This window comes from Scyliorhinus torazame, chromosome 2, assembly GCF_047496885.1.
Source record: "Scyliorhinus torazame isolate Kashiwa2021f chromosome 2, sScyTor2.1, whole genome shotgun sequence".
Taxonomy (NCBI): domain Eukaryota; kingdom Metazoa; phylum Chordata; class Chondrichthyes; order Carcharhiniformes; family Scyliorhinidae; genus Scyliorhinus; species Scyliorhinus torazame.
Genome location: NC_092708.1, coordinates 361002022 through 361029109, shown reverse-complemented (window position 1 = coordinate 361029109; position 27088 = coordinate 361002022). Strand labels below are relative to the sequence as shown.

At 49.4% G+C, this 27088-nt stretch overlaps 1 protein-coding gene across 4 annotated transcripts in view; it reads left to right on the top strand.

Moving 5' to 3' along the window:
* itpk1a (inositol-tetrakisphosphate 1-kinase a) overlaps nucleotides 1-27088 on the top strand; it is a 286412-nt gene that overhangs the window by 203631 nt on the left and 55693 nt on the right. For all 4 annotated transcript variants that reach the window (XM_072492444.1, XM_072492434.1, XM_072492460.1 and 1 more), the window contains 2 exons: nucleotides 1053-1178; nucleotides 6207-6324. In XM_072492444.1, coding sequence (XP_072348545.1) covers nucleotides 1053-1178; nucleotides 6207-6324 — 244 coding nt within the window. The remainder of the gene's footprint in view (nucleotides 1-1052; nucleotides 1179-6206; nucleotides 6325-27088) is intronic.

The window sequence follows — 27088 nt, the reverse complement described above, 5'->3', positions numbered from 1 at the left end:
CACCCTGTCAAGTCCCTTCAGGATCTTGTGTGTTTCAATAAGATAACTTCTTAATCTTCTAAACTCCAATGGAGGTACAACCAGTCCAAACTTTCATCGTAGGGTAACTCCTTCACCCCAGAAATCAAGTTGAGTGAACCTTCTTTGATCTGCTTCTGATGCAGTTATGTCCTTTCTTAAGTAAGGAGACCAAAAATGTAGTCTCACCAACACCGTGTAAAAACTGTATCAAAACTTCCCTGCTTTTATATTCCAGTCCCCTTGCAGTGAACAACAATATTCCATTTGCCTTCCTGATCACTTGCTGTATCTGTGTAGTAACTGGTTGTGGTTTATGTATCAAGACACTCCGATCCCACTGTATTGCGGAGTTCTGCAATCTCTCTGAATTTAAATAGTGTACTGCAGCCAAAATTCTTCGGCTGGTGGCATGAGAAGCCTTCGATGAGAATTCCCATTGATTGTGCCGGGAGCAGAGAATCCCACCGCCAGCGAAACGGCACCCCGCTTCCCGCCGCCGGGAAACATGCAGTTGGGAGCCTGGAGAATCCCGCCCTGCTCTTTTATTCTTACTGTCAAAGTGAACAAGTTCGCATTTTTCCCACATTGTACTCCCATTGGCCAAATTTTTGCTCATTCACTTAATCGATATATATCCTTTTGTCCTCTTCACAACTTACTCTCCTGCCTATCTTGGTGTCATCAGAACATTTCACAACCTTCCATTTGGTCTCATCCTCTAAGTCATTAGGGGAAAAGTCAAGTATTAAAATAAAAAAGGGCAGCACGGTGGCGCAGTGGTAGCACTGCAGTCCCACAGCGCCGAGGTCCCAGGTTCGATCCCGGCTCTGGGTCACTGTCCATGTGGAGTTTGCACATTCTCCCCGTGTGTGCGTGGGTTTCGCCCCCACAACCCAAAGATGTGCAAGGTAGGTGGATTGAACATGCTAAATTGCCCCTAATTGGAAAAAATGAATTGGGTACTCTAAAAAAATTTTTTTAAAGTATTAAAATAAAAAGAAAACCTTTTATTCTGTCCCTTTTTTTTGCAGCTGGATCTGGAAAAACCCATCGAAGAGCAGGGACCACTTGATGTTATAATCCACAAACTGACCGATGTAATACTGGAAGCGGACCAAAATGATGCACAGTCCCAGGAATTGGTTCAGAGGTTTCAGGTGAGGACACCATCGCAACCTCCATGAAATGCCAACACTGTGTGGTGTGTGGTGTGGTGTGTGTGGTGTGGTTGGTGTGTGGGGTGTGTGTGGTGTGGGGTGTGTGTGTGGGGTGTGTGTGTGGGGTGTGTGTGTGGGGTGTGTGTGTGTGGGGTGTGTGTGTGTGGGGTGTGTGTGTGGGTGTGTGTGTGTGGGTGTGTGTGTGTGGGTGTGTGGGTGTGTGTGGGTGGGTGTGTGGGTGTGGGTGTGTGGGTGTGTGGGTGTGGTTGAGGTGGGGGGGGGGGGGGGAGGAGGAGGAGGAGAGTGTCAACGCTATAAGATTGACCTGAAGTTTCCAGGACTGGAAGGCAAATCTCCTGGGTACCCTGGAGACCCAATTGAAGGAATAAAGAAAATGCAGTACATTTTTCTTTGAACATTTCTGTTCCTCAGAAATATTGGAGATGAGAAGAGAAGCTATTTGATGGACTATCGAGAATCATCCAGTTGGATAACGCCGAGTCTTTTCTGCCTTCCCAGTTGGTGTGAGATGCTGGCACACACCGAGCATGGCGGGAGGGTGGGGGTTAGGGTAGAGTCGTGTGTGTGTGTGTGTGTGTGTGTGTGTGTGTGTGTGTGGGGAGTTTGGCAACCCTAGCAGCCCCAATTCAAAATGAAAGCAGCTGATAGTGTCTTGTCCTTTATGTTTGGCAACATGTACACCAAGAACATTATACTTCAATGGAAAGGTAAATAGAGGCACTTTTAGACCCTCATGAATGTTCTCAGGAGAGATGCCTCAATGGAGCCGTATGACATGCATGCTGTTTGCCACTGTTTCCTTTTAGCTGTTGTTGCCACTCCACTCTTGAGATCTACAATTCTCCCAGCGAATGCTCTCTCTCTATTCTGAGTGGCCCTGCCACACTCAGTTTGGCCACTTTAAATTACTGCAAGTGCATGGCGCACCAATAAATTTAAAGGTGTCACCCAGTTAAAGAGCTCACCCGCACACATAAAAAAGAGTGAAAGGGGTTGTTGATCATTACTGAACGGGAGGAAATATGGCTATGCTGTTCTTGCTTTAAGTGAGAGCTAACAACAGCTGGTGACATCCATGGAAATGTGTCTCTCTCTGGACGTGAAGTCCTTTACATTACAGAGTGGCATGGCTTGCGGGAGTACAGTCCATTTATCATTGAATCCAATCCTTCACTGTAAAAGGGGCAAAAATCTACATCCGAGCAGGAAGCATTTAAAAACTGCCTAGGTTAACAACATTATCGTTTTTTTAAGCAAAGTACTGCTGTATTAATTTTCTATTATAAAACATCAAACTAATAAAATAATATTCTTCATGAAATTTGATATCTCTTTGAATTTATCTTTATTATTTGTTGACATGACGCATTGTGCTCAACTTCCACCCACATTCCCCTGTTTCTAAAGATTTGGACACAATTCTCTGAATGTTAGTCCTCCTCCATTGCTTGTCCAGCAAGTCTTGACGGAGGCCATTCAGCCACAAGAAATGTCACGGCCTTGCTTGATGTTCAGGAGGGCAGTTCCAACAGGGGTTGCCAGGTAGCGACCAGAAGCCAACCCAAAGCACGGAGATAAATTATAGTCCCAGTGTCCCACCAATGTAGCACAGATGAGGTAGGTCCTGCCACTTGCTGCTTTTGACCTCATTCCTGGTCACTTCATCAAATGCCCTCTGTACCTGGCCTGCAGGAGCCGGACAGTCGTGGCCAGGATTGACTTGATCTTCTCTGGATGAGGTGTCTTGTGTTTACAGTCCTCCTCATTTATCTTCTTGGTGAGATAAATGTACTACACTCTTATCAACAGGCAGCTTTCAGAAACTTTGTCTTTATGTCCTCTATATGGTAACACCACCAAGCCACACACCATCCTGACTTGGAAATATATCGCTGTTCCTTCACTGACACTGGGTCAGAATCCTTAAACTCCCTCCCGAACGGCACGGTGGGTGCACCTACCCCACATGTACTGCAGCAGACTTGGAGAGGAAACTCACCACCGCCTTCTCGAGGGCAATAGGAAGAGGCAATAAATGCCGGCCTAGGCAGCGATGTCCACATTCTATAAATGAATTTAAAAAACAATTCTTATGATGCACTTAAGCGGCTAATTCAGCGGTGAATTGGCGGCCCAGAGTCTTTTTTTATAATTCATTCAGGGGATGTAGGTGTCGCTAGCTGGGCCAGCATTTATTGCCCATCTTTAATTGCCCTTGAACTGAGTGGCTTGCTGCGCCATTTCAGAGGGCATTTTAAGAGTCAACCACATTGTTGTGAATCTGTCACATGTGGGCCAGACCAGGTAAGGGCAGGAGATTTCCTTCTTGAAAGGACGTAAGTGAACCAGATGGGCTTTTACAACTCTTGATGTTGGTCTCATGGTCATTATGATGTTCCTTGTATAGGTACCTCACTCCTGGTACCATGTGATGTTCCTTGTCTAGTTCTCCAAGATGGCTAAAAGTCGTAGTGTTGACAAAGAACATCAAGCTCTATATTTGAAACAAAGCTAGTTTATTTTACACTACTACAAATGATTTGCACACTTCACTAAGTAATAGCTAATAAAACAACAGTAGAAAATCTATGTTACAGAAATCTTTGGTACAGCTAACAATCCATCTCAAACTCTCACTATCCTTTGTCACCATCTTCTCCCAGAATGCCCAGAGACGCAGCCTTTTATAAGACTACTCTGTGGTGCCATCTAGTGTTGAGATAAATGAACATCATCTTGTTAACCGTTTACACTCCTTACATTATACATATCGTTACAGTCATCATTAGATTAATTCCAGATTCTTTTTTAAAAATTTAATTAAAATTTCCCCATCTGCCATGAAAGGATTTGAGCCTAGGTCCCCAGAGCATTACCCTGGCTCTCTGGATTAATAGTACAGTGACAATGCCACTACGCCATTGAGGTGCATTATCACTATTAAGGTTAAACCATGTACCATTTTAAAAACTAACCAATGATCTCTTTTTTTTTCTTTATAAATTCCTCCAAACTTGTTCACCAGGTGTTCCCATCTCCCCACCCCTTTACGGAACTGAGACGCAGTTCAGCGGAGTGTTCTCCAGGGTCAGAATTCTTCCTACAATTACTTTGCTGAATCATCGTGTCTCTTCAGTCCTGCAATACCTCTGGCCCTGACCCACATTATACAAAACAAATAAACCTTGTGTGCTGCGTTGTTTATTGAACTTCAGCAAGAACAACATTCTGCTTTAATGCTGTAGATTTTTTTTCCTCTCCGCTTCGCTGATGCAGTCGACACTTTGAAATTTTAATTTCTTCCAAGATCATGGCGCGATATCCTGAGTAAAAACTATGCTGACTTTATTTAATTCCGACGTTGTTTTTCCTCTTTATTTTGCCTTTGCTGCCGAAATATTGCCGCGTGTGGTATCCCCATCCCTCTGACCTTGCTTTATTGACATTGAATATTTGCACAGGCTCCTACTCCATTCCCCGTTGAACTCCGGTTTTCATATTCCAATGCCGGGGATGGCCATGCACAGGAAAATTGAGTGGGAAGGGGTTACTGCCCTAACCTGGTCCACCGGTTTGTCATTAATTTAATCAGAAAATCAAGTCAAGCCACTTTAAGTGGTGGGCGGTCTACCATTCCAAATTTGCTGTGACATGCCCCTCTCTAACTCAAAACCGTAGATTGGAGCCAGTTTCCTGTAGGTATAATAGAATAGAATTTTTAGATAGTATAGAACTTAGTGCAGAAGGAGGCCATTCGGCCCATCGAGTCTACACCAGTCCTTCAAAGAGCACCGTACTGAAGCCAACATCTCCACCCTATCCTCATAACCTAGTAAACCCACCTAACCTTTGAACACTACGGGACAATTTAGCATGACCAATCCACCTACCCTGCACGTCTTTGGACTGGGGGAGGAAACCAGAGCACCCGGAGGAAACCCACGCAGACTCTGGGAGAACGTGCAGACTCCACACAGATTGATCCAAGCCGGGAATCGAACTGATGCTGTGAAGCAACAGTGCTAACCAGTGTGATACCGTGCCGCCCTCAAATATCCTTAATGCCCCCATAATATTTACTAACCACTGTTTCTTCGATTCTGGTTGTTGCTGGAATTCCTCAGTGCAGGCTTTACCTAGTGGCATCACTAGGAAGTGGGAATGCTGAAGCAATGGGCGGGATTCTCCCGCACTTGACGCGATGGCCCGACGCCGGCGCCATAAGCGGTACGAACCACTCCGGCCTCGGATCACCCGCAAGTTGCGGAATCCTCCGCACTTCCGGGGGCTAGGCCGGCGGCGGAAGGGTTGGCGCTGCGAAAAACGAAGCGGAAGGGCCGGCGCGAGTTAGCGCATGCGCAGAACCGCCAGCATCTTCTGGCGCATGCGCAGGACCGGCGATGGTCTTCCTCACCCCTTTGAGTTCTGAGGATCACCCTTGTCCTCCAGCTTCCCAGTCCCATCTCTCTCATAACGCATTCCATTTGACTAACCCAGGAAATAAGTTTGACGCTCTTCTCTCCACCCGCAAGCTTGAAGGTATCTTGAGCCTCGAGGACCTGAACTGCGTGACATATTATCTGATCTCACTGAACCATGGACCAGAGGTCCCAGATTGACCACCAATTCGGGCCGAGTTAGCTAATCTGAGTTGAGGAAATACGAGAGCTGCTGCGAGCGGCCTTGGTTACCCCGTGGGCAGGAAGAGGACATTCTGCTTCTGGTGAGCTATTCAGCAGGTACAGACCAAGCAAGGATGGATGTGATATTCACAGTGGTCTACCAGCACTCACTTACTCGGCTAACATTAATGACGCAGTTGTGGTGTGAAAGGGCCACCTCAGAATCACTCCTCAAAACATTCAGCAGAGGAGGACTGAAGATAATAGCCAACAAATAACTTGCTTGTGGAGGGGGCTGGGGCCCTAAATCTATATTTGAAAAATGTGAAGATAGGAGAATATCCCAAGGGTAAATATGCTGAGTTATTGTGTTTATTTTTTTCAGGATTATATTGACGCACACCCAGAGACCATTATTCTGGACCCACTGCCTGCAATCAGGACCCTACTAGATAGGTGCAGATCTTACGAGCTGATCCGCAGACTGGAAGGCTACATGCAAGGTGTGTAGTTAAACTACATGGCTGAAATTCAAAAATGCTTGCTGACTATTTGCTATACACATGCACTTGCCAAACCTGAATGATAAGAGGGATTTGGCAGATCAGCCGACATCCTGCTCGTCAAAGAGCTGCTTATGACATTATAAGCTTAACCCTCTGAATACAATAGTTCCAAACCTATGTGGATGCTGGGTGGTGAATTTTATTCTGGCATGTAGCAGCTGCCATATGAGCATGACCAAAGTACATAGGGTGTGAAGGGTGAATTGTAACAAGCATGAGCTCTGCTCCCATTTCTTTCCCTGCGTTTGCTGCAATCTCAGCCTCTTAAGTAAAACTGCAGCTAGATTCATGCTGGACAAAGCTATTTTTATGCAAAGGGGTTGGTTAAGTTCCAACTGTGTTTCTATTGTACTTCGAGATGGCTAAGACATGAAGCATAACTAATTGGACCAGCAGAAGTATGCGATGTTGCTTAGCAACTGGGGCTGAACTTGTGGGCAGTTGGAGACATGATCTTGGGCAGTGAACATCTCTCAACTCTGCCGGAAGAAAGACTGGACAGACAGGAGCTGCAAAGAGCCAGGCTTCTTAAAGTACAAGTTACGGTCCAGATAACCAGGAAATTGGAACGGAAAGAATGTTGAAGACACCTGAATTGAGAGAACAGAGATCAAGGTATTATTCAGAAGAATTAGAGGAAAAGTAAACAAAGTGTTCGGAGATATAGAGACAATCGCAGTAACTGGAGTTAAAGTGAGACAGCAAACTTCAGTGGTAGATGAAACATTTAATGTAATTTTACTACAGTCTGGGAATTGAACGTGAAAGCAATTGTGAGCAGTTTGCACAGCTTTTGAGACAAAGAAATCCTAAAGAAATCCTGGACTGGAATTGCTGTTCAACGTTGAGCAGAAGCTATGTTTTAAAGAGTAATTTTTAAAATTTGGACTGGATTACAGAATGTAAACTGCTAAGGGAAGGCATTGTTATTGGAGAAGTTGTGTTTTGGGGAGTGGAGTTTGGAAACTCTCATCTGGGGGGTGGGTGGGGGGGGGGGGGGGTTCGGAGGAGAAATCCACCAACACTAACTTGGGTTCAAATCAGAGTGCATGTATTTGACCATAGTCACCTGGTATGCTTAAAAGGGACTTTGTGTGTTAATGAGATTATTGCAGTTTTAAGAAGTACTTTGCAATCTGTGTTAGTCCTAAAACCTGTGTGTAATTATTAAGCTAAGGGGGAGAGTAAAGGTATATTGTATGATCCAAGTTTTTCATGTTTAATAAATGTTTTGTTTCTTGTTAATACACAATCCTGTGACTGTGTTCCTCCATGATTTATTAGAAAAATAAAAGTTACGGTCTTCTGAGCCAAGGTTCCATTCTGGGATCTTCCCGTCCAGTTATAACACCAACTGGGATCGTAACAATTGATCTTTTGTTTCAAAGTGGCATTACGTACATCGTGGAGGAACAGAGACTGCAAATTAGTATTAATAAGAAAAGAAACATGTACTGAACATGAAAAAATTGAATCATGATACAATATACCTTTTAAAAAAATATATATTTATTCAAATTTTTTAACAAATTTTCAACAAACGCCCCCCCCAACAAAAAGAAAGAAACAAGAACACAACAATCAAGAAATTATACATTGGATTTCCCCCATATACAATAACCCCCCATATAACATTTAAGAGCACAAATAGGGGAAAAAAACCACCTTCACCCAAACGCCACCCCAAAAGAACCCCCCCCCAAACACCCACCCCTGGGCTGCTGCTGCTGCTGATCTCCCCCTAATGCTCCGCGAGATAGTCTAGGAACGGTTGCCACCGCCTGAGGAACCATTGCACAGACCCTCGCAAGGCAAACTTTATCCTCTCCAGCTTGATGAACCCTGCCATATCATTGATCCAAGCTTCCACACTAGGGGGCTTCGCATCTTTCCATAGTAGCAAAATCCTCCACCGGGCTACCAGGGACGCAAAGGCCAGAATACCAGCCTCTTTCACCTCCTGCACTCCCGGCTCGTCCGATACCCCAAATAATGCCAATCCCCAGCTCGGCTGGACCCGGGCGTTCACCACCTTGGACATAGTCCTCGCAAAACCCCTCCAAAACCTATCCAGTGCCGGGCACGACCAGAACGTGTGGGCGTGATTTGCCAGGCTTCCCGAGCACATCTGTCCTCCACCCCAAAGAACCTACTCAACCTCGCCCCTGTCATATGCGCTCTGTGAGTAACTTTGAACTGTATTAGGCTGAGCCTGGCGCAAGAGGAGGAAGAATTAACCCTACTCAGGCATCAGCCCACAGACCCTCATCTATCTCCTCCCCAAGCTCCTCCTCCCACTTGCCCTTTAACTCCTCCACCGAGGCCTCCTCCTCTTCCTTCAGCTCCTGGTAAATCGCCGAAACCTTGCCTTCTCCAACCCATACACCCGAAATCACCCTGTCCTGAATCCCACGTGTCGGAAACAGCGGGAATTCCCTCACCTGCCGCCTCACAAACGCCCTCACTTGCATGTACCTGAAAGCATTTCCCGGGGGTAGCCCAAACTTCTCCTCCAGCGCCCCTAGGCTCACAAACGTCCCATTGATGAACAGGTCCCCCATTCTTCTAACCCGAAGGCCTCCGAAACCCCCCATCCATCCTTCCCGGGACGAACTGATGATTCTCCCGAATCGGGGACCAAACTGAGGCTCCCACCTCGCCCCTGTGTCGCCTCCACTGCCCCCAGATCTTCAGCGTCGCCGCCACCACAGGACTCGTGGTGTACCTTGTCGGCGAGAGCGGCAGCAGTGCCATCACCAGCGCCCTCAGGCTCGTGCCCACACAGGACACCATCTCTAACCTCTTCCACGCCGCCCCCTCTCCCCCCATTACCCACTTACGGATCATCGCCACATTGGCAGCCCAATAATAGCCACACAGATTTGGCAGCGGCAGCCCCCGCCCCCCCTGTCCCTGCTACGCTCCAGAAACACTCTCTTCACCCTCGGGGTCTTATTCGCCCACACAAATCCCATGATGCTCCTGCTTACCCGTTTGAAAAAGGCCTTGGGAATCAAAATGGGAAGACACTGGAACACAAAGAGAAACCTCGGGAGGACCGTCATTTTGACCGACTGCACCCTACCCGCTAGTGAGACTGGCAGCATATCCCATCTTTTAAAATCCTCCTCCAGCTGCTCCACCAACCGCGTCAAATTGAGCTTGTGCAGGGCCCCCCAACGCCTAGCTACTTGGGTCCCTAGGTACCGAAAGCTCCTTTCCGCCCTCTTCAGCGGTAGCTCGTCTATCCCCCTTCCCTGTTCCCCTGAATGCACCACAAAGAGCTCACTCTTCCTACGTTGAATTTATACCCCGAAAAGTCCCCAAACTCCCTAAGGATCCGCATGACCTCCGCCATCCCCTCCACTGGATCCGCCATCAGCAACAGGTCGTCGGCATACAACAACACCCAGTGTCCTCCCCCCCGACCAGTCCCCTCCATTTCCTGGATTCCCTCAGTGCCATGGCCAGCGGCTGAATTGCCAGTGCAAACAACAAGGAGGATAAGGGGCACCCCTGCCTCGTCCCCCGGTACAGCCAAAAGTACTCCGACCTCCGCCGGTTCGTAGCCACACTGGCCACTGGGGCTCTATATAGCAGCCTGACCCAACTGATGAACCCCTCCCCGCACCCAAACCTCTGCAACACTTCCCAAAGATACTCCCACTCCACCCGATCAAAGGCCTTCTCCTCGTCCATAGCTGCCACTACCTCCGCTTCCCCCTCCACGGAGGGCATCATAATCACATTGAGGAGCCTCCGCACATTTGTATTTAATTGCCGACCCTTCACAAATCCCGTCTGGTCCTCATGAATCACCCCCGGGACACAATCCTCAATTCTCGTAGCCAGCACCTTCGCCAGCAACATAGCGTCAACATTGAAAAGCGAGATCGGTCTATACGACCCACATTGCAGTGGATCCTTGTCCCGCTTCAAGATCAAAGAAATCAGCGCCCTGGACATTGTCAGGGATAAGGTCTCCACCTCCCTCGCCTTATTTTTAAAAAAAAAATATATTTTATTCAAGTTTTTTGGCCAAACATAACAATACGTAGTGTTTCTTTTACACAACAATAAAGCAATATAAATAACAGTGGCCAGTTTTAAACAAATAAATAAGTAATATATAAACAAAAGCAAAAAACAAAACTAAATGGCAACTGCCTTGTCCAAAGTAAATACTCTCCAAAAATACAATCCAACAATCCAGTATACAATTACATATACCAAATACCGATACATATACAATAACATCCCTGAGAGTCCGTCCGATTCCTCCTCTCTTCCCCCCCCCCCCCCCCCCCCCTTGGGTTGCTGCTGTTATCGACTTCTTTTCCATTCCCTCTATCTTTCTGTGAGGTAGTCGACGAACGGTTGCCACCGCCTGGTGAACCCCTGAGCCGAACCCCTTAACACAAACTTAATCCGTTCTAACTTTATGAACCCTGCCATATTGTTTATCCAGGTCTCCACCCCCGGGGGTTTGGCTTTCTTCCACATTAACAATATCCTGCGCCGGGCTACAAGGGAGGCAAAGGCCAACACGTCAGCCTCTCTCGCCTCCTGCACTCCCGGCTCTTCTGCAACCCCAAATATAGCCAACCCCCAGCTTGGTTCGACCTGGACCCCCACCACTTTCGAAAGCACCTTTGCCACCCCCACCCAGAACCCCTGTAGTGCCGGGCATGACCAGAACATGTGGGTGTGATTCGCTGGGCCTCTCGAGCATCTCGCACACCTATCCTCTACCCCAAAAAATTTACTAAGCCGTGCTCCAGTCATAAGCGCCCTGTGTAGCACCTTAAATTGTATCAGGCCAAGCCTGGCACACGAGGACGATGAGTTTACCCTACGTAGGGCATCAGCCCACAGCCCCTCCTCAATCTCCTCCCCCAGTTCTTCTTCCCATTTCCCTTTCAGCTCATCTACCATGATCTCCCCCTCGTCCCTCATCTCCCTGTATATGTCCGCCACCTTACCATCCCCCACCCATGTCTCTGAGATCACTCTATCCTGCACTTCCTGCGTCGGGAGCTGCGGGAATTCCCTCACCTGTTGCCTCGCAAAAGCCCTCAATTGCATATACCGAAATGCATTCCCTTGGGGCAACCCATATTTCTCCATCAGCGCTCCCAGACTCGCAAATGTCCCATCTACAAATAGATCTCTTAATTGTACTACACCAGCTCTTTGCCATGCTCCAAATCCCCCATCCATTCTCCCCGGAACGAACCTATGATTGTTTCTTATCGGGGACCGCACCGAAGCTCCCGTCCCTCCCCTATGCCGCCTCCACTGCCCCCAAATTTTCAATGTAGCCACCACCACCGGGCTTGTGGTGTATTTCTTTGGTGAGAACGGCAGCGGCGCCGTCACCATTGCTTGCAGGCTAGTCCCCCTGCAGGACGCCCTCTCCAATCTTTTCCACGCCGCTCCCTCCCCTTCTCCCATCCACTTACACACCATTGAAACATTGGCGGCCCAGTAGTACTCACTTAGGTTCGGTAGTGCCAGCCCCCACCTGTCCCTACTACGCTGCAAGAATCCCCGCCTCACTCTCGGGGTCTTCCCAGCCCACACAAAACTCATAATGCTCTTCTCAATTCTTTTGAAAAAAGCCTTCGTGATCACCACCGGGAGGCACTGGAACACAAAAAGGAATCTCGGGAGGGCCACCATTTTAACCGCCTGCACCCTACCTGCCAATGACAGGGACACCATGTCCCATCTCTTGAAATCCTCCTCCATCTGTTCCACCAACCGTGTTAAATTAAGCCTATGTAATGTACCCCAATTCTTGGCTATCTGGATCCCCAGGTACCGGAAGTCCCTTGTTACCTTCCTCAACGGTAAATCCTCTATCTCTCTGCTCTGTTCCCCCGGATGCACCACAAATAGCTCACTTTTCCCCATGTTCAGTTTATACCCTGAAAAATCCCCAAACTCCCCAAGTATCCGCATTATCTCTGGCATCCCCTCCGCCGGGTCCGCCAAATATAGCAACAAATCATTTGCATACAGAGATACCCGGTGTTCTTCTCCCCCCCTAAGTACTCCCCTCCACTTCCTGGAACCCCTCAGTGCCATGGCCAGGGGTTCAATCGCCAATGGAAACAATAACGGGGATAGAGGACATCCCTGTCTCATCCCTCTATGGAGCCGAAAATAGTCAGACCCCCGTCCATTCGTGACCACGCTCGCCATTGGGGCCCTATACAGCAACTGTACCCACCTGATATACCCGTCCCCAAAGCCAAATCTCGTCAACACCTCCCACAAATAATCCCACTCCACTCTATCAAATGCTTTCTCGGCATCCATCGCCACCACTATCTCCGCTTCCCCCTCTGGTGGGGGCATCATCATTACCCCTAGCAGCCTCCGTATATTTGTATTTAGCTGTCTCCCCATCACAAACCCAGTTTGGTCCTCATGGACCACCCCCGGGACACAATCCTCTATCCTCATTGCCATTACCTTGGCCAGAAACTTAGCATCCACATTCAGGAGGGAAATGGGCCTGCATGACCCGCATTGCAGCGGGTCTTTTTCCTTCTTTAGGAGGAGCGATATCGTTGCCTCTGACATAGTCGGGGGCAGCTGCCCCCTTTCCCTCGCCTCATTAAAGGTTCTCATCAGTAGCGGGGCCAGCAAGTCCAAATATTTCTTATGAAATTCAACTGGGAATCCGTCTTGTCCCGGGGCCTTCCCCGCCTGCATGCTTCCAATCCCTTTCACTACTTCCCTACAGATTCCTCCGTCTCAATCTGTGCTCCCAGCCCCACTCTCTCCTGTTCCTCCACCTTAGGAAATTCCAGCTGATCCAGAAAGCACATCATTCTCTCCTTCCCATCCGGGGGCTGCGCTTCATATAATCTTTCATAAAATGCCTTGAACACTCCATTCACTCTCTCCGCTCCCCGCTCCATCTCTCCCTCCTCATCTCTCACCCCCCTATCTCCCTCGCTGCTCCCCTTTTCCTCAGTTGGTGGGCCAACAACCTACTCGCCTTCTCCCCATATTCGTACTGTACACCCTGTGCCTTCCTCCATTGTGCCTCTGCCTTACCCGTAGTCAACAAGTCAAGTTCTACATGTAGCCTTTGCCTTTCCCTGTATAGTCCCTCCTCCGGTGCCTCCGCGTATTGTCTGTCCACCCTCAGCAGTTCTTTCAGCAACCGCTCCCTTTCCCTACCCTCCTGCTTTCCTTTATGTGCCCTAATAGATATCAGCTCCCCTCTAACCACTGCCTTCAGTGCCTCCCAGACCACTCCCACCTGTACCTCCCCATTATCATTAATTTCCAAGTACCTTTCAATACACCCCCTCACCCTTAAACACACACCCTCATCTGCCAATAATCCCATGTCCATTCTCCAGGGTGGAAGCTGTTGTTTTTCTTCGCCTATCTCCAGGTCCACCCAGTGTGGAGCATGATCCGAGATGGCTATAGCCGTGTACTCCGTCCCCGTCACCTTTGGGATCAGTGCCCTTCCCAAAACAAAAAAATCTATTCGTGAAAATACTTTATGTACATAGGAGAAAAACGAAAACTCCTTACTCCTAGGTCTACTAAATCTCCAGGGATCTACTCCTCCCATCTGCACCATAAAATCCTTAAGCACCCTAGCTGCAGCCGGCCTCCTTCCGGTCCTGGACCTCGATCTGTCCAGCCCTGTGTCCAGCACCATATTAAAGTCTCCACCCATTACCAACTTCCCCACTTCTATGTCCGGGATTCGTCCTAACATACGCCTCATAAAATTGGCATCATCCCAGTTCGGGGCATACACGTTCACTAATACCACCGCCTCCACTTGCAGTTTGCCACTCACCATCACGTATCTGCCCCCACTATCCGCCACTATAGTCTTTGCCTCAAACATTACCCGCTTCCCCACTAGTATGGCCACCCCCCTGTTTTTTGCATCTAGCCCCGAATGAAACACCTGCCCCACCCATCCTTTGCGAAGTCTAACCTGGTCTGTCAGCTTCAGATGCGTCTCCTGAAGCATAATCACATCTGCCTTAAGTTTCTTTAGGTGTGCGAGTACCCGTGCCCTCTTAATCGGCCCGTTCAGCCCTCTCACATTCCACGTGATCAACCGGGTTGGGGGGCTCTTTACCCCCCCCCCCCTTGACGACTAGCCATTTCCTTTTTCAATCCAGCTCCTCACCCGGTTCCCACGTAGCTGTATCCCCCCCAGGCGGCGCCCCCCCGCCCCGACCCCCCCCCCTCCCATACCAGCTCCCCCTTCTCCCCAACAGCAGCAACCCATTTAACCCCCCCCCCCCCCCCCCCCCCCGCTAGATCCCAAGCTAGCGTAATTGCACCCCCCATGTTGCTCCCAGAAGTCAGCAAACTCTGGCCGACCTTGGCTTCCCCCCCGTGACCTCGGCTCACACTGTGCGAGGCCCCCTGCTTCCCTGTTCCCGCCATGATTACCATAGCGCGGGAACAAAGCCCGCGCTTCCCCTTTTGGCCCCGCCCCCAATGGCCGGCGCCCACAGCTCCTCATCCTCCCTCACCCCCTCCCCCATGACATGGGGAAGAGAGAGATGTTACAGGGTCGCAGGTTTAACAATCTGGGAAGTCCTCTCTTCCCCCTTTTCCCCCCTTCATCCCACAAATTCACCCCCTCACTTTTGTCCCAAACGTTCTTTTTCTGGCCCGCTCACTCCAGCTTCTCCTCGACAATAAATGTCCACGCCTCGTCTGCCGTTTCGAAATAGTGGTGTTTCCCTAGCTGTGTGACCCACCGTCTTGCCGGTTGCAACATTCCGAATTTGACCTTCCTTTTATGCAACACCGCCTTGGCTCGATTAAAGCTTGCCCTCCTTCTCACCACCTCCGCACTCCAATCTTGATACACGTGGATCACCGCATTCTCCCACCTACTGTTCCGAGTTTTCTTGGCCCATCTGAGGACCATCTCTCTGTCCTTGTATCGGAGAAATCTCACAACTATTGCTCGAGGAATTTCTCCAGCCCTCGGTCTTCGTGCCATAACCCGATAGGCTCCCTCCACCTCCAGCGGACCCGTCGGGTCCTCCGATCCCATTAACGAATGCAGCATCGTGCTCACATATGCCCCGACGTCCGCCCCTTCTGTACCTTCGGGAAGACCAAGAATCCTTAAGTTCTTCCTCCTCGCATTGTTCTCCAGCACCTCCAGCCTTTCCACACAGCTTTTGTGTTGTGCCTCGTGGATCTCCGTTTTCACCACCAGGCCCTGTATGTCGTCCTCATTCTCAGCAGCCTTTGCCTTCACGACCCGAAGCTCCTGTTCCTGGGTCTTTTGCTCCTTCTTTAGCCCTTCAATTGCTTGTAATATCAGGGCCAACAACTCCTTCTTCATCTCCTTTTTGAGTTCATCTACGCAACGCCGCTGGAACTCTTGTTGGTCAGGACCCCATATTAAACTGTCTCCTTCCGACGCCATTTTGCTTTGTGCCTGCCTTCCTGGCCGCTGCTCTTGAGGATCCACCGCAATCTGGCTACTTTCCTCTCTTTTTTCCATCCGTGTCCAGGGGGGATTCCCTTCTGGATTACCGCACAGTGTTATTTGCCGTTAAAATTGCCGATGGGGCTCCTATTAAGAGCCCAAAAGTCTGTTCCACCGGGAGCTGCCGAAACGTGCGACTTAGCTGGTCATCGCCGCACCCGGAAGTCCCTCCCTCGCCTTATTAAAAGTCCTCACTAGCAACAGGCCCAGCAGGTCCACGAATTTCCTGTTGAATTCAACCGGGAACCCATCCGGCCCCGGGGCCTTCCCCGCCTGCATGTTCCCCAATCCTTTAACCAGCTCCTTCAGCCCAATCGGTGCCCCCAAACCAGCCACCTCCTCCTCCTCCACCCTCGGGAACCTGAGCTGATCTAGGAATCGCAGCACCCCTCCTTCCCGCTGGGGGCTCAGACCTGTACAGATCCCCATAGAAGTCCCTAAATACCTCGTTTATTCTCACCGCACTCCGCACCGTATTCCCCTCTCTATCCTTAACTCCACCTATCTCCCTCGCTGCCTCCCGCTTACGAAGCTGATGTGCCAGCATCCGACTCGCCTTCTCCCCATATTCACATGCTGCTCCTTGCGCTTTCCTCCACTGTGCCTCTGCTTTCCCCGTGGTCAACAGGTCGAATTCCGTCTGGAGGTTCCGTCGCTCCCTAAGTAGCCCCTCCTCGGGGGGGCCTCTGCATACCTCCTGTCCACCCTTAAAATCTCCCCCACCAACGTCTCCCTCTCCCTCCTCTCTCTCTTCTCCATGTGGGCCCTAATGGAGATTAGCTCTCCGCCTTCAACGCCTCCCAGACTACCCCACTTGCACCTCCCCGTTGTTGTTGGCCTCCAAATATCTTTCAATACACCCCCGCACCTGCCCGCACATCCCCTCATCCGCCAATAGTCCCACATTAAGCCGCCACAGCGGGCGCTGCTCCCTCTCCTCCCCCAACTCCAGCTCCAACCAATGCGGGGCGTGGTCCGAGATGGCTATGACCGAATAGTCCGTTCCCTCCACTTTCGGGATTAGTGCCCTACTCAAAATGAAAAAATCTATCCGGGAGTAGGCTCTATGGACGTGGGAAAAGAAGGAAAATTCCCTGGCCAGCGGCCTGGCAAACCTCCATGGATCCACTCCCCCCACCTGGTCCATAAACCCCCTGAGCACCTTGGCCGCAGCCGGCCTCTTACCCGTCCTGGACCTAGAACGGTCCAGTGCTGGGTCCAGCACCGTGTTGAAGTCCTCCCCCCATTAGCAAGCTTCCTACCTCCAGATCCGGAATCCGACCCAGCATGCGTTTCATAAATCCGGCATCATCCCAATTCAGGGCATATACGTTCACCAGTACCACCCGCACCCCCTGCAACCTACCACTCACCATCACATATCGACCTCCCTTATCCGCTACAATATATGCCTCGAATGACACCCGCTTCCCCACCAGTATTGCAACCCCTCTGTTCTTCGCATCCAGCCCTGAATGAAAGACCTGCCCTACCCATCCCTTTCTCAGCCTAACCTGATCTGCCACCTTCAGATGTGTCTCCTGGAGCATAACCACGTCTGCCTTCAGTCCCTTTAAGTGCGCGAACACCAAGGCCCTCTTGACCGGCCCGTTCAGGCCCCTCACATTCCAAGTTATCAGCCGGATCGGGGGGCTACTTGCCCCCCCCCCCCCCTCCTGCCGACTAGCCATCTCCTTTTCTAGGCAAGCCACGTGCCCGCGCCTCCCGCACCCTCCAGTCCCCCAAGCCGGCGGACCCCCGCCCCGACTACCTCTCCTACTTCCAGGTCCCCTTTGGCCAATGCAGCAGCAAAACCCCCCCCCCGCTAGATCCACATCTAGCCATTTTGCTCCCCCCATGACACTCCCGTAAGTCAGCTGATTCCTGCTGATGCCCGGCCTATCCCGCCATTCCATCGACCCCCCAGTGTGAGAATCTCCCCACCCCTTGGCAGTCAGTGTGCACTCTTCTCCAGCACCGCCCATTCCTTCCCTAACGCGGGAAAAGGCCCGCGCTTTCCTGAGACGGCCCCGCCCCCTCTGGTGCAGCTCCTTTTTGCGGCCTTACCCCCACTCCCTATCCCCGGGCCTCCACCCCCCCTCTTCCTCCGTGGGGCCCTGCCCCTCCAACACCAACGCCCACACTCTCCCACAGTCCCCATATCAAATCCATTCACCCATCCCCACCCAGCACTCAAACAAAAAGAACATTCCCCAAACGCATAAACACAGTGAACATCCCCCCCCACGACAAACCATCAATTTGAGTCCAACTTTTCAGTCTGTATAAAGTTCCATGCCTCATCAGGCGTTTCAAAATAGCGGTGCCGATCTTGGAACGTGACCCACAATTGCGCTGGCTGCAGCATCCCGAACTTCACCCCCTTCCGATGGAGCACCGCCTTAGCCCGGTTGAAACCAGCCCCCTTCTTAGCCACCTCCGCAATCCAGTCCTGGTAAATTTGGATCTCCGTGTTCTCCCACCTGCTGCTCCGCTCTTTTTTAGCCCATCTCAGGACACACTCTCTGTCCGTAAAGCGGTGGCACCTCACCACTGCAGCCCTTGGCGGCTCGTTGGCTTTAGGTCTCCTTGTCAGGACCCGATGAGCCCCATCCAGCTCCAGGGGCCTCGGGAAAGCTCCCGCGCCCATCAGCGAATTGAGCATCGTCCTCATATATGCCCCGGCATCGGGCCCCTCCACTCCTTCAGGGAGACCAAGAATCCGAAGATTCTTCCTCCTCGACCTATTCTCCAGGTCCTCGAATTTTTCCGCCCACCTCTTGTGCTGCGCCTCCACCTTCACCGCCAGGCCCAAGATCTCGTTCTCGTTCTCCGAGGCTTTTTGCCGCATCTCCCGGATCGCCGCCCCTTGTGCCTTCTGGGTCTCCACAAGCTTCTCAATCGCCGCCTTCATTGGTGCCAGCATTTCTGTCCTCAGCTCCTCAAAGCAGCGTTTAAGAAACTCCTGCTGCTCCTGCGACCACTGCGCCCACGCTGCTTGGTCTCCACCCGCCGTCATCTTGCTTTTCCTCCCTTGCACTTTTCGCTGCACCAGGATCGCTTTTTTAACCTCTCCACCCCTGGTCCAATCTATATAATGTCGGGGGGAATTTGCTGTCACCTTCCCACACTGGAAGTCGTTGAACAATTGCCGTTGGGACCTCCCTGAAGAGCCCAAAAGTCCGTTCCCGGCGGGAGCTGCCGAACGTGCAACCTACCTAGGCATAGCCGCAACCGGAAGTCGATACAATATACCTTTACCCCCCCCTTTATCTTAATAATTACACACAGGTTATAGGATTAACACAGATTACAAAGTACTTCTTAAGCCACAGTAGTCTCATTAACCTCTTCCAGAACTTCAACATTCTTGAGAGCTTTGCATTCTCCCAATTCCGGCCTCTTATGCTTCCCAACTTTCTTTGTTCTAACGTTGGCAGCCATGTCTTCAGCTGTCTTGAGGCCTAAACTCTCCTTACGACCTCTTTCCCCTCTCCTCCTTTAATGCACTGCCTCTTTGAGCAGCTTGTGTTCACCTGCCCTCATGTCTATTCCTTTGGCTTGGAGTCTTTTTTTTGTTTGGTTTAATTGTGCTGCTGTGAAGCATCTTGGGAAATGCAGAATCTTGCATGCTCAATCCTAATAGTAATCTTTTGGTATGGCTTTCAAAATTGTAGCTTTGGGGAGCGATAGTTGGACTCTTTAAAGGATTTGTCTGAAACTTGGGTCTTTTATGAAGCTTGGCATTACACCTAGTTGGGGAGTAATGGCTAGAATATTATTGATCAGCGCCATGCGAAAGAGAGCTTTATTTAGGCCAGAGTTAGGGGAAGGAAATTGGCTTTTTCTGTTCCGTTTGCAGTTTAAAAACATGTAATTTTATTTTCATGTTCGCAAACAACTGCAGTCGTTTTGACTGATTTGCCATTAAATGTATTTCAGAATTGGCTTAACTCAGTCCTCGGAAGAGAAACCATCTCTTTAGGCCCGTCACCTTGAATAGAATAATTTGTTGGCATTCTGTCCTTGGGCTCGGGATGTTTTGAGGGTTAAGTGACTGTTATTTTAAAAGAGAATAGTGTTTAAGCAAAGCCAAAAGATGAATTGTGTAACCAGCTATAATGCCATAGACTAAATACAGTTCCTGTAATCTTGCAGAATGTTAAACAAGATATTGTTCCTGCAGTTCCTTGTGGGCATATTGTACTGAAGAAGCCATAACAAATCTCATTATGGCCAGAAACATCAATCTTGTGTGCTAACACATTTGTTTGATTGGAATATCTGCAGTTCATCAGGGTTTATGAACTGTGCAACCCATGGTTTGTTTAACTTGGCTGGAAGCAGTGGAATACTGTTGAGAGCTTCCAATGGTTCTGGGGCCCTGGGTAAGATACTCTGATCAACTGAGACAAGTACTGATTTTATTGGGCTGACTGAAGCCTTATCGGTCGCACTTCCCTTGCGCTAACGCGAGCAATAATGGTTGGTGTGCATCAAAAAGAGGGAAGCGGCTTTATTTCCCTGTCGATTTTCTGGTTTTCATTTGCAACTGAGGGAAAATGGCTTCCCACATGCGTAGGATATGGAAATAAATTGTCCTCAATCATTAGGTGGACTCTTTGCACAGAGTTGAGTCCTGGATGTTCTGCTTCTCTTCGCTCTAAGCATTTTGCGAGTAAAGCTAATGAGGCAGTGATGAACTGGGGTGTCTGTGTTTCCTGTGATGTGCAACAACTCAAAGATCAGTTTGGCACCAGGTGGGTTGACATGCGAGAGCAAGCATTCGATAGATGAATATAGTTTAGAGTTGACTATTGCCATTCGATTACTGTTGTATTGGTGAGAATTTTTCTCAAGTCCGACCACTTAATGGAATCGCTTGTTTAAAAATAGAATCTCATATCAGAACTCAAGGTTTTTTTTTAAGGTAAAGTCAGTGCCAAGGGTTGTCACAGTTGGAACATTTTTTGTCAAAGCCATCCATTTATGTATTTATGAAAAACTTTGGGGTGCTGTATTTGACTGATCCGAAGCATGCACGACATCCAGCTTCACAAATGTAGGGTGACTGCACACTGTGGATCGTTACACTCGCATTAAGCAGTGCCCTCAAGACAGGACAAAGTTGAGGAAAGGCATGAACTGTACAGAATTCCCTTGTGAATAGATCGTGATATGTGAAGGACAGGCGAGAGATGCCGATCCGATCTTCAGAAGGCAGTTCAGTAATGAGCATTAGGGTGGAAGCAAGATCAGGTTAATTTACAATCAGTTTAATTTACTTTCTGAGCACTGTCTGAATGCCAACAGCATGATTTGTGCTGCCTGGATTTCCCACCCCGGGACCCGTCAGAGCTGGCTTTCAATTGCTAAGGAGAGTTTGCTGCTCTGATTCTAATCTGTTTACTTTCCCTCATTAACTGTGGAGGTAAGGTGGCCCTAAACCCATAGGTGGATAGGTTGGTTGACCACACAATTCGCAGTCTTGTGAATGGGATGTCTTCGCAAGGTTTTTGATTTAAAGGATGAAGAAAAGCTGATGTTGCTTTTTACTTTGCAGTAACATATGTTGTGTGGTTCTGGTTCTGGCTATACGTACATTTTTCCCATGTGTCTAGACAGCCATCTGCTGTGTTAGGTTTAGCATATTTCCTGGACTGTTTAACTGGGTAATCCATTAGAAAGTACATGACTAGGCAACAATGTGTTAGTTCAAGGCAGTTGTGTGATAGCTTAATTAACAGCAGATGAAGGAAGTTCATCAGCGTAGAATCGTAGGACGATACATAAGAGGAGATGGTCATTTGCTCCATTATGTCCGTGCCGGCGCTTTGAAAGAGCTACCCATCCCCCTGTGCTTCCCCGACAATCTGGCAAATTTTCTCCCCTTTCAGGATTTATCCAATTCCTTTTTGAGTTGAAGTTGAACCTGTTTCCACCACCGTTTGAGGCTGCACACCCCAAAACACCCCGCCGCATAAAAATAAACGTTCCGCTCTTTCAATATGATGTCTTGCGGCAATTTTGTGGATGAGCCTTCATTCTTCAACAAATATCTCAACCCCCCTTACTCGGAACACATTAGCTAATTGTTTCTCTGATATTGGCTATTTCATGAGACTGGTGTCATTGGGTGGTTCAATCTTGTGTTAACTCAGTCACAGGATAGTCTCTAACTCGGTACTTCATGCTCCCGCCTACCTAATGGGAAATTTCAAATTCAGGCACCAATTTCGATATTATTCAGCTTAAGCCAAGATTGACCGAGATGTATGCACGGCGATGGCTTAGATTTGTTGAACTTTTGTTTGCCTTTGTGCACCAAGCCACAGATTCCGATAAACTCAAAGATCCACATGCAGTCAAGGAATCTGCTCGGTCAGTTCAGGTTGTGCGACTGTGCTGTACAATAAAAGAAAACAAATAAAGAACACAATAATTGAACACCCTGGATCCAAATTGTGTCCAATGCCATTCTACAATCAATTAGGTAATGGAGGTATGAATCTGTAAACAGCCAGGGTGGTTAAATGCTCATTGTACTCCATATAGGCATTAACTCACGATTCTGAGAATTGAATTCCAATTGTCACTATTTTGCTCACCGATCCATGGTAAAGGTGCCATTTATGAGCTTTCATGCCACAATCTGCTGAACTTTGTATTGATAACTTTTTTTTTTTTAGAAAATATTTTATTGAAGCATTTGTAATTTTCACAGTTTAACACATTAACATTCCTTAAACAACCGCGTGGGCCGACACACTTAATAAAAGAAAAAAAAACAACCTACAGAACAACGCCCCCTACTCCCCCCCCCCCCCCCCCCCCCCCGCTCTATTCCCCAGCTGCCCGTAAACTGTATTCTCTGTCCCGTTGTAACATTACCATGTCTCCTGTTTTCCTACCTTTACTGCTGACGTTCGATTCTCTTTGAAGTCGTCTATGAACGGCTGCCATCTCAGGGCGAACCCTTGAATTGATCCTCTCAAAGCGAATTTAATTTTCTCCAGACTAAGAAATCCTGCCATATCGATGACCCACACTCCTGACTTCGGGAGCTCCGGGTCCCTCTCTCCCAGCAAAATCTGGTTCCGGGCCACCAGGGAGGAGAAGCCTTCCCCCCCCCCCCTCCCTTGGGTCCCGGATCTTCCGATACCCCAAATATTGCCAGTTCTGGACTCGGAGTTACCCTTCCTTCCAGGACCTCTGACATAACATCCACACATCCCTGCCAGAACCCCCTCAACTTCGGACATGCCCAAAACATATATACATGGTTAGCCGGGCTACCCCCACACCGCCCACATCTGTCCTCCACCTTGTCAAAGAACCTGCTCATCCGGGCTACCATCATGTGGGCCCTGTGGACCACTTTGAACTGGATCAGGCTAAGTCTGGCACACGACGAGGATGAATTGGCTCTTTTCAGGGCTTTTTCTCACAGCTCAAATTCTATCTCCCCACCCAGCTCCTCTTCCCACTTCCTCGTCACCTCACTGATAGGGGCCCCTTCCCACTCCATCAACTCCTTGTATATCTCTGAGACCCTCCCCTCTCCAAACTCTGTTTTTGACATCACCTTATCTTGTAACCCCCTCAGGAGGAGGCGAGGGAAGCCAGGAACCTGCCTCCGGACAAAATCCCGTACCGGGATTGAGGTACCGAAACCTGTTCCCGCCCGGCAACTCAAACTCCTCCTCTAATGCCTCCACGGTAGGGAAACCCTCCTGGATGAACAGGTCCTCAATTCCTGCCTGCCGCCATCCCGTATAGCCCCCATCCAGCCCCCCCCGGGCAAACCGGTGATTGTTACAAATTGGTGACTACACTACTTCAATCTCATGTGTTGCCTCCATTGCCTCCATTGCCCCCATACCCTACGGGCTGTCACCACCACAGGGCTCGTAGAGTTCCGAGCCAGCGAAAACGGCAGGGACGCCGCCAGTAAAGCCTCCAAACCCGTACCCATATGGGATGCTGCTTCCACTTGCTCCCACACCGACCCCTCCCCCACTACCCACTTCCTAACCATCGATATGTTGGCCGCCCAGTAATAGTTAATAAAGCTCGGGAGGGCCAAGCCCCCCTCTCCGCGACCCCGTTCCAGGAGTGCCTTCTTTACTCTTGGAGTTTTACCCACCCACACAAAACCCGATATCACTGCGTTCATTTTCCTGAGAAAAGCCTTTGGGATAAAAATCGGAAGACATTGAAAAAAGAACAGTCTCAGAAGGGCCGTCATCTTTACCGTTTGGACCCTCCCCGTCAGCGGGAGCATGTCCCATCTACAAAAATCCCTTTTCATTTGACCCACCGCTTTGCCCAGATTTAACAGTTAGTCCCTGAGTCATTGGAAGATCCTGTCCTCGAACTCTCAACTCCTTAGCTTATGTCAGTTAGCCTCAATGTTTCTTGGTTAGAGAGGGCAGACTTGATTCTGATGCTCGTTATGAATGTCAGATTTTGAGCTCAACTGTGACTGCCCAACAATGATCGTCCAATATATTCATGGTTACTTGAACGAGCCACTGAAGAATCTGTGCTTTAACAAAAAATACTGCTGTCATTAGGAAAGGAGAGAGAGAAATTGCCAATAAAAAATGAATTAATTCTTGAACTCGACTGATTTTCAAAATTAAAGCCAGAATATTGTCTCGCAAATGTATTTGCGTGGAGCAGTGCCCGGAGTGCTTGTGAATGGGGCTCTGGAGCAACCCCAACAACAGATTTGCGCACATTCATCTGGAATCTAGATTCATTTACCCTGAGGGAACTTGAATGTCACATTGAGTTAGAACATTGTCCTTTCCCCTTGTAGACCTGGAATACTTCCCAGACGATTGGAATGAATATTTGAAAGGCTTAGAAGTTACTTCTGTGCTGTTAAAAAACAATTCCACTTAGACTCAAATACACAGCATAATGTTGGCTGCAAATTGGTTTCACAGAGAGGACATAACTAAGGTTGGATGCTGGACAAAATGTGGGAATATTCAATGGTGTGGTAGGAAGTGCTCTTCTGAAATTCTGTCCAATCTAACAAGTGCTGTATGATATCTCTCACGCAAGGCACCAGACCGAGTCTAACTCCATGGGGGGCATGGAAAATCCCACCTAATGTACAGCAACATTGAAACTTCGCACATTTATTATGCATGCCTCCCTTTAACTTGGACAGTTGGAATTCTTTATGGGTGCCACTATTTTGTAGGCACCCTCTGGTGTCCAGGGAACCTCGGTTCTTGTGCGAGTCTTTTAAAAAAATAAATTTAGGGTTTCCAATTAAGGGGCAATTTGGCATGGCCAATCCACCTACCCTGCACATCTTTGGGTTGTGGGGGTGAGACCCCACGCAGACATGGGAGAATGTGCATACTCCACATGGGCAGTGGGCCGGGATTGAACTACTACACCGCCATGCCACCTCTTTTGCGAGTTTTAATGGAAAACATTTGCATGGTTTTTGGCCTGAAGAACATCACAATCTAGCTCCATCCTCTCCACATTCAGTTTCTACAAGCTTTCTAATGTTAACCTTTTGACAGAAAATAAATTTTTTAAAAATGAGCTTGCATTCAAAACTGTGGGGGCGATTCTCCAATATTGAGCCCAAGTGTGAACGCCGTTGCGTTTCACGACGGCGCGAACCAGTCCTGGGTATGACGGATTCACGCCCCCACAGGGGGCCAGCACAGCGCTGGAGCGGTTCATGCCGCTCCAGCCTCCTTGCGCCATGCCAACCCGCGCATGCGCAGTTGGGCCGCGCCGACCTGCGCATGTGCGGGGGATTTCTTACGCGCACCGGCCCCGACCCAACATGGGGTCGGTGTTCAGGGGCCGGCCGCGCCAGAAAGTAGGCCGGGGGAGGGGGCGGGGGAGAGGCCGGCTGGCCGATCAGCGGGCCCCGATTGCGGGCCAAACCCCATCAGAGGTCCCCCCCCCCGGCCCGTGAAGGAGCCCCCCCCCCCCCCCCCCCCGTTCGCGCAGAAGCGACCAGGGGTGAACGGCGCCGGCGGGTCTCTGTCGTATCGGCGCGGCTGCTCGGCCCGTCCGGGCCGGATAATCGGCGGCCCCGCCGATTCCTGCGGCCGGCGCCGCGCCAAACCCGCCGGCTCAAATGCCGCCGATTATCCGCTCCTCGGAGAATCGCACGCCGGCATCGTGGCGCGGATGCGCCGATTCTCCGGCCCGGCGCAGGGCTCGAAGAATCGCCCCCTGTTTTAGTGGAAAGAAAAGGGGGGTAATGGTCAACATGTTTTTGTGACTGGAAGGCTGTTTCCAGTGGGATTCCAATTTGGGGGACACAATTAGGAAGTTTGCAAATTGTACGAGAATTAGTTGCGTGGCTGATGGGGAGGGAGAAAGCAGCAAGGTGTCAATGGATCAGTGAGGAATAAAATTGACAATCGGAATTCAATCTGGAGAAACGTGAGCGACTGCATTTAAGGAGTCGCAACAGGGAAAGGGAATGCTCAATAAACTGTGGGTAATGTGAGAAGCAGAGAAGAACAGAGGAACCTTGAAATGCATGTCCACAAGTATCTGAAAATAGCAGGACAGGTAGGATGGTTAAGAAAGCATACGAGATCTTTTCCTTTATCGGCTAGGATGATGAAGTAAGTTTTTTGCTAAACTTGTAGAAAACACTGGTTGGGCCTGAGCTGGAATATTGTGGCCAATTCCGGGCATCACACTTCAGGATGGATGTGAAGGCATTGGAGAGGGTGCAGAAAAGATTCCCAAGAATTTAAAGTTATTTAGATAAGATTAGAGAAATTGGGACTGGTTTCCTTGGAGAAGAGAAGGTTGAGAGGAGATCATGAGGGGTCTGGACAAAGTAGATAGGGGATAACTGTTCCCATTGGTAGAAGGCTTAAGAACCAGAGGGCACAGATTTAAGATTCTTGGCAAAAGAAGGAATGGTGACATTTGGAAAAACACAGTGACTGGTAAGGATACGGAATGCGCTGCCAGTGTGTGGTCGAAGACAGGTTTAATCGAAGAATTTAAGAGGGAATTGGATTACTATCTGAAAAGGAAGGATGTGAAGGGCTGTGGGGAAATAGCACCGGGTAAATTGTTCCTCCAGAGAGCCAGCACGGACAATGGGCTGAAAGGCCTTGTTACGATCGCGTGAGAGGGATTCGAATGGCCGAACACGGGGCTGGATTTTACGCCCTTTCTGTG